Source organism: Saccostrea cucullata, unplaced genomic scaffold (genome assembly GCF_032062105.1).
Source record: "Saccostrea cucullata isolate Sc308-1 unplaced genomic scaffold, CSIRO_AGI_Scuc_v1 ctg6076, whole genome shotgun sequence".
Classification (NCBI taxonomy): domain Eukaryota; kingdom Metazoa; phylum Mollusca; class Bivalvia; order Ostreida; family Ostreidae; genus Saccostrea; species Saccostrea cuccullata.
Genome location: NW_026929026.1, coordinates 1 through 8,882, shown reverse-complemented (window position 1 = coordinate 8,882; position 8,882 = coordinate 1). Strand labels below are relative to the sequence as shown.

General features: G+C 32.4%; 1 protein-coding gene across 1 annotated transcript; it reads left to right on the top strand.

Moving 5' to 3' along the window:
* Positions 1-5,545: 5,545 nt before the first annotated feature.
* Positions 5,546-7,946, top strand: LOC134279611 (probable serine/threonine-protein kinase pats1; the record flags this gene model as incomplete). The annotated part of the gene is made up of 3 exons (XM_062762032.1): positions 5,546-5,636; positions 6,885-7,139; positions 7,707-7,946. Coding segments are annotated over exons 1-3 (586 nt in total), but the record flags the coding sequence as incomplete, so codon positions are not given.
* Between the last annotated feature and the right edge of the window lie 936 nt (positions 7,947-8,882).

Here is an 8,882-nt window from a genome sequence, read left to right as displayed (position 1 = left end):
AGTGGAAATTTTAGCGAGACGCAAATTTAGCGATTTCTCCTTAAAAATGGTAATTTATTTTTAGCGAGAGGCAATTTTAGCGATTTTTAAAATGCTTACTAAAGAAGCTATTACAAATAAAATGCAATTAATTTTTAGCGGTATTTAATTTTAGTGATCTCAGGGCCCTCGCTAACAATGCAAAATTAAATCCTCGCTAAAAATTCTACTTATACGGTAATTAATTAATTGATTGATTGATTGTATGTTTTTTAACGTCCTTCTTGAGAATATTTGACTCATATGGAGACACCACCACTTGCCGGTAGAGAGCTCTAAATTTTGTCCTTTACTCGGCACTCGGAGCCATTGAGAAGGAAGGGATCTTTTCCGTGCCAACACCTACTGCGACTCGGTTTAAACGGTCTCATCCGAAGGACCCGATCTCCACGTCCCACAGTGGGATTCGAGTCCGCGACGTAAGGATTAGCTCCTTGCTTGGCGACTTCAGAGCAGACACTCTAACCACTGCGCCACGCGGGCGACTTGAACTTATTTACTGAAGTCACATTAAAGTGTATTAATTGGATTTTTCTATGGGAGATATTGGTCAATGTCAGGTACATTTATGTTATAAACAGTGAGTATTTGTTTTAAAACTGATAATTGTATTGTTTAATAGTTCTTAATTCGTTCTTATTAGGGATAATATTTCTATGTATGATTATATATATTATTCATTTTCTTTGGCAGTGGATATCCCAGAAAACATACTTAAGGACAGTGATAAACGAGCACAATTTTTAATGAATCTGAGAAATAAAGGGGAGGCTGTACATTTAAGAAGAAGATCGCAAGAGAGTGTAGATCACGTGACGTGGCTCTGGAGTGGCTGGAGACCTGATATCGTGAGATCCTGTATAGGTCTACATCCACACTGGGACATTTACATCATCGACAACAAACCTTACAGAAAACCAAGCAAGTAGATACTAGATATAATGATATTTTATTCGATTTTGAACTTGTAATATACATAGTCTTTACATAGACACTTTCATTTATCCGGTTACGTACAAGAAACCGGACGGACGTACAGGCAGACTTCTCTATCACTACACACCCTCAAACTTTTTTAAGCGGCGATGGGGGATATAACTACTGTACACACGGTTATTTTCGCCCCGTTTTATTTAGTACGCCTTTTCACAGTTGCAAACAATTTTGCACCGTTTTAAATAGTTTCATTAAAGATCGTATACGGTATTATTTGATTGATTTTCGCCCAATTTTAAATTCGCCCAAATAAGGGAAGGGTGAACGCGGGCAAAAATAAAAAAAAAGAGATTTTCCTTGTATACAGTCCCAGTCTATTGAGCAGTTAATGAACGAGAATCGGTAAATTAATAGAGGATTTAAAAGAAATAAATGTATGTACATGTATGAGATATAAAAACAATCATTAACTTAAGGCATTATAAGGAGAAATATAAATATATCTATAAACTTTATAGAATAATCATGTTCTGGACGAAAAATTATCTCATTAATTATCTCAATGAAAAACCTTTTTCCCTTGTAATTAGTCTCTCTCAAAGAAACAAAGATCGCTCGATTAAAAAATAAATGCGTGTTGTTTCTATGTGTTTCTTATTCATTAATACAGTACCCGCATCGTTATTCCTTACAGGATACACGATACGATAGGATACACGCACGATACGATAGGATACACGCACGATACGATAGGATACACGCACGATAGGACAGGATACACGCACGATAGGATAAACACAAAACACGATAAACGCAAAACACGATACACGCAAAACACGATAAACGCAAAACACGATAGACACGATAAACGATCTACACGATAGGATAAACGCAAAACCTGATAGGATTGTTCCAAAATGCGGAACGTTTTTTGACAAGACGAAAAGATTATTTTCAATTAAATTTAAAGATTAAAGATTATTTAAATTAGAGTATATTTTTATTTAAATATTCGCAGAGCTTCAAATCTAAACTATAAAGTACATTTAATTATTATAAAAAGAAACAATTACAGTGATTAAATGGATTTTTATGAAATGGAGACTGTATTTTTTTTAAATTTCTTCTCAAGTGTGTGAATTTTGAAACTCTATAAACAGATTTATTTTTTATGAGAAATATACATTTTAATTTTCTATCTAATAAATTTATCTACAAGTACCAAGTTATTTCACGGAAGAAATTTACGCAATAAATTAAATATTTGTATTGAATGTCTAAAGCTTACAATCTGTGATATATCCAAAAATCGCAATTAAATATTAATATCGTAGAAAATAATACAAGAAGAAGACCGGCCGAAAGAAAGGTTTAAAGAAAACGGCTTTAACAAAATTAATAAATTTAACATGATAGATCTATCAAGAACGAAACACTTCAAGAAAATTAAATTTTCTGAATAGAAATCTTAATAATTATTAAGATAATGGCGATCTGCATTAATACATGTAAACTGTGTCATGAGAATATGGATCTGCTACAACTGCACATGTACGTTTACGCTAAGCTCTGACTTATGTACATGTAAACATTTTACATTACAGATACTTAAACCTCGTATTAATTAACGAACATTGAATGGTTAAATACTTTCTTCTTTACAATACAAAACAGAAAAATTAATTAACAATTATTAAAAGAGTGAAATGCGACTTTTCCGACTAAATAATTATAAATCATTGCTATTAAACTCTTTGTGTACTGTTTCTAATAATAACGAAAAATATGTTTAATTCGGCAAATGAATTATTAAACCTTAAAAATCATTTTACACTGACCCGGTAATCTCATATTAGGCATATTCGAAGGGCGGTATTTTGAAAGTCCCAACCAATTTAAATTTAGATAAACAAGATCTAACCAAATAGCCAAATATGATATTGAGTTCTTAAATAAAGTTACATACGTATGGAATAAAATCGATTAATACAATAAATTGATTCGGTGTATTTATTAGTCTTGCATGGTCACGGCGGATCAGACGACTCCTTTTGTTTTATTTTTATAGTAAGATACCGTTAAAAAATATTGCGAACTAATTTTCATAGTTTAGAATGAACTATTTCATCCGTTTCTACGATCAATGAAATTGTTTCCTAGAATAAATTTTGTCTGTTTTACGTAGAAAACCCTATGACCCGAAAGTGCACGTACCATAAGTGCAGTATATTTTTTTATGTTTATTAAAAGACTTTTTTACATAAACATAATGGAAACATTGTACGAAATGAAAAAGAATCAACGGAGTGAGTTTAGGGACTTCATTTCATGAAATTGATTTATTTGAATTTTTATTTAACATTCAAGATGATTTTTTAATCCATAAATCGTACAATTATTTAATGTATTTTGAATTAAATCTTTGATAAAATTGTTCAAACAAGTTAGGAACAAAATCTCAAAAATAAGTAGATGCGTTTCATTAGAACCAGGTAGTATTCGAGGTTACTAATTGACCCCAGGTGAGAAATCAGTACAGGTATGTTGACGGTGATCACACACACACGGGCCGAGGTGTCAGTTAGGGGAGAAGGGGGAGGGGGTGGTTGACCGCACAGGAAGACAGTGTGCTAATTAAAGAGCTACACATACGTGTCAGTTTTCTTGTAAGGAAAGGTCTTCGATTTATTTTGATTTTTGCCATCCCGATGGATTATATTTTGAGTTTATTTCCACGCCGAAAAGGTAAGCTGTTAAAAAACTTCATGTTTCCCCCTGTACATGTATTATTTTTATGTTATCTAATGCCAGATAAAATTAATGAAAATCTTCTATTTTATAGTAACAGCCATGGTGTGATAAATTGGGTAGAATATTTTCATTGATTATATTTTATGATTTTGATTTCTTTTATTAATTAAGACATATGTGGAGGAATTTATAACTAGCTTTAAAGAAATAAATTTAAAATTTGAACGTATACGGCCAAAATCGTTGTTAAAATCATCTGGATCATTGTCTTATGTTATATTATATTTGTAACATCAAGACTTTAAATAATTGTGCATACATGCAGGTCAGACGCGTAAACATATTTCTAACGTAATCAGGCGATAAACAAGGGAAAACAGAATATTGCATGATAAAAAGATACATTTCAATATGCTGCTTATTATTTATTTATTTGCTTTTTGTCTACGCAAACATCATAACTTACCAAAAATCTTTCTCCGGTAACTCCGATTCATTTGAGAAAATCATATTAGTAGTATTTAATTTTGACAAAATAAATCATATAATTCGATAAATTATTTTTGAAAGAAATAGACCAGTTGATCGATCTACTTATAATTTCATTTCCGAAAAATAGAGTTACTGTTTAAATTTTGACAGTTACTCTCTGCTTTACCATGATATAATTATTTTATTTATTTAATAATTATTTTATTTATTTAATTAATTATTTATTAATAAATCAATTTATTCATTCATGAAATACGCGATTAATTATTTTTTTCCTTCTACGCTTTAATATTTCTTATATTGATGAAAAAGAAAGGGAGAAATCTTTATTTTCTCTTTTACGGTTGAATTAATCTTATTTTTATTAACAAAACGAAAAAGAAACTCGGAATAGCTCAGTAGTTTCTTTACATAGAAAAGATAAAAATCGAGGGTTTCCGAATATACACGATAAACGCAAAACACGATACACGATAGAACCTGATAAACGATCTACACGATAAACGCAAAACACGATAAACGGAAAACACGATAAAAAACGCAAAACCTGATAAACGGAAAACACGATACGATAGGATACGATAGGATACACGCACGATACGATAGGATACACGCACGATACGATAGGATACACGCACGATAGAACACGATAGAATTGTAAAGAATAACGATGCGGGTACTGTAAGTGATGTTCAAAAGTATTCCATCTAGATATGCCTCCTCCTTGCCCTAGCTAATAAAGAAAGTTTGAGCATCATTATACAATAAATATTATAGGTTTTTCTGCATGATATATTTTAATAGAAATACTTGATCATGTAGTGTTTAAAAATATTTCAATTATATTGTTTATATTGGAACAAATAAACCTTCTATAAATAGACAAGTACATGTATATCTTGTATGTTCTTGACCTTTCTTTGCCTTGTTTTAGGTGAATATCTTATAAATCCACCGGATGTCAGGTGTCTACTGTATTCTTTACTGTTAATTGAGAAATATCAGCTGAATCTCAATGTAAAATCCCACAACAGCACAAGACACAAAATCAGAGACAGATATTTCCCTGGTACGACTGTAGAGGGCGTGGTAGAACTTCCTGATGGAATCACAGAAACTCGTGAAAGTGTGATATGCTTTATATCAGACGACGTCAGACATGACGTCATGTACGCCTTTGTTACGGAGTGTCTGGTTGAGGACAGTGATCTGGAGTTTTTCCTGACCACGGCGTCACGTGACGTGATGTCAGAATACTGCCGATCCTTGGAATTATGAAAGAAGTGAGGGAGAGAGATGTCTGTATGTACCGGGCGAGCCGAAGAAGATGAACGACCTCATAGACAAACTACAGCTGGACATCATCACACACTGTACCGTGTCTGACTGGAGGATTCATGACAGGATCCGTCAACGTTGTAAGTATTAAGTAACTGAAAGTTTTTCATCATTTCACAAAACTTAAAAGACAGATCTTTTTAATAAGGTTGATATGTTAATCCTGTGTTTTAATTCTCGTCGATTTTAAGTGATGTTCTGAAACATGTCTCCCATCCCCTTGAAAAAAAAAATTAACTAAGCTGGGTGTGGCAGCCATTTTCAAACTATTTTGATCTCCTTTAAAAGAAGAGCTCCATATCAAGATATACAAAAAATAATCAAATTTTTAAACAAAAATGTATGATTGTTTTCTTTGCCAAATGATAGCTGACAGCATAAGATACTGTATCAAAAAAATAAGTTAAACCTGGTGGTAAATTTATGGTTAATTTGTTGACTCCCCTGCTTCCTTATACTTATTTCCAAAAGTTTTCCTGCTTGCCTATGGTTTCACAGGCGCCTAGTGCATGGAATATAAAATAGTTAACTGTAGTTTATTATTATGCTTCTTGTCTGTTTGCCTCTAAATGATTAATATGCCCAACTTTTTTCGGACTACACAGAATTTACTTTTAAAACCGAAATAATGCACGGCTTGATTTCTAACGAAATACTAGTATTGACATCACCCACACCAGTGACCAAACTCCCGTCCTCCAGATTGTCACTCTGACTTGCTACCAAAGTAACCACGGTTGTATTTATACATGTCACTATTTTAATATGTATATAATCTAAGTTTCAAATACATTATACACCTAAAACAAATATTCCACAAGAGACTCATGGACAACAACGCTCATCTGAGTAAATTTGGACCTGTTACATGTAATGTTGTCCTTCACATGAACTCTCCCATTGTAATACCTATTGTGGCTAATCCCTTCCCCCAGGGAATCACGACTTGAAAATTTTAGAATTTTCAATACACCAGTATGCTTCAACATAAGTTACAGCTTTTCTGACCTACTGGTTTTTGAGAAGAAGAATTTTGATTTTTAAAGATCTTTCCTATAAACATGAATCCACACTACCAGTACACGAAGATTCTTCCATATAACTGAAACCAATCATAACTATGCTTGATATTGGCCCAGAAGTTTGCCCAGAAGTTCTGAAGAAGATGATAAAAATGTAATCAAATACGGAAACGAATACTATGCCGAACGACAACGACAAACAACGGAAAAATTTGGTCAGAAAAACTCAGATGAGCTAACAATGAATATTAATACATGTACTAGTTTCACGATAAATGTAACCTTTGGTAGTATTTTGTTAAATAGTAGGCGTCCCTAGAGAAGTACTAAAATGGGACCAGGAGGCCAGAGAGCGGTATGTGGAGTACGCTAAGAGAGGAACACAGACAGTCCACCACGCCCGGGGGATGATTGTAGGATGTGCCGGGGCCGGAAAAACCACGCTACTTAAACGTCTGCAGGGTTGTAGTGACGAAGAGATTGAGAAAGTAAAATCTACTGAGGGGTTGGAGGTGCATGAGGAAATATTTGAATTATATGAAGAAACAAAGTCTCTGAAAGGTACGATGTTAAGGCTGATGATTATTAAAATGTTATAAAGCTTTTTGTCATTGAAAAATATATGGAAAAAATAAGACCCCTTTTATTTATTCTTATTAATATGAAACACGAGAAAAAAACATAAAAAAAAATGAGGTCCAACGGTAAGTAAAGAATCCATCGATATTTACTATGATCATGCGCAAAGGGTGAACTGATATAAGCATGCATATATATATATGTAGAAATGAAAAGAAAAACTTTGATTTCTTAAATAAAACATTTAATTTTCAAAATTTGGTTGTGAAAAAAAGACCTCCCTAAAATTTAAATTTTACGATAAACTTCAAAGGCGACTGTTCTAGGTTTAGAGAAAAACCATTTTGATTTACTGTTGGCATTATTGTTTATATGCTTTACATTACATTACATTACTAGTTCTAGTATGCTTTTTAACAATACTGATTGATTCCCACTTGTTGATATTTTAAAGGAACTTTAACTGCTGATTATTTTTGAAAGCTAATATGTTTAAAATAAAAGGTGATACTTGACAACTATTTATAAGACATTTGAGTACGCTTTCAGTAAGAACAAGCTATATGGATAACAGAAATAATGAAAAGAAGGCAACAGATATTGAACCGAAGACTCTGACTTTGTTTGACTTTGGGGGCCAGTGTGCGTACTACGCCTGTCACCAGATTTACCTGACCAGAAGAGCTTTCTATGTCGTGGTGGTGGACGCCTCTAAACGTCTTAACCAGAAGGTGGATAAGGAAGTGTGTGATCAAGATGGAAGTGTCTTCTCTGGATGGACTTATGGAGGTATAGATAATGTAAAATGCACATCTTTGTTAAACATGTGTTTCCTATCTATTCATAGAGGGATATCTCTTGCATCCATTCCCTTAAACTAACATCAAAGCACTCAATCATTCTACAATCGGTCAGAAGTGAACGGAAACCCAATAGCGCAAACTAAAAATAAATAAAGAAAAAACGAAATTATTAAATAAAGGAAAACGAAATAATTAAATAAAGAAAAACGAAATTAATATATAAAGAAAAACGAAATTATTAAATAAAGAGAAACGCAATTATTAAATAAAGAAAATCGAAATTAAGTAGGCTAGGTGGTCAACAAATTATTTTCTTATTAACCACAAGATATAACTTAAATTTTGGGATATGGTATCTGAAGCTGTCAACTATCATTTGGCATAGAAAAATTTCATAAATTTTGATTTTAAAATTTGATCATTTTATTATATCTTTGTATGGAGCTCTTCTTCTAGAGGAGATCAAAGTAGTCTAAAAATGGCCACGACCACCCAGCCTCTTTAATATATAAAGAAAAACGAAATTAATATATAAAGAAAAAAGAAATTATTAAATAAATCATTTTGTTTTCCTTTATTTAATAATTTCCTTTTCTACTTTTAATAATTTCGTTTTTCTTTATATATTAATTTTGTTTTTTAAGTTGAAAACTGAAACTAAAATACGGAATTTACAGATATGCATGGGAAGGGCCTGAACCCATAAATCATTAGTGCACGCGTCTGTTAGACCTGATTTTGTTTCGACAATGAACAAGTGTGATGTTTGCCTTTGCACTCACCGACTCCCATATTGAATACATAACCATTACAATAATTGAATGGGGGGAAATTTTATCCTTTTGGTATCTTATAGTAATATGGTTAGATTTATGTTTTTATCTTACAATAACACGATGAATATGAACTTAGGTCAGTCTCG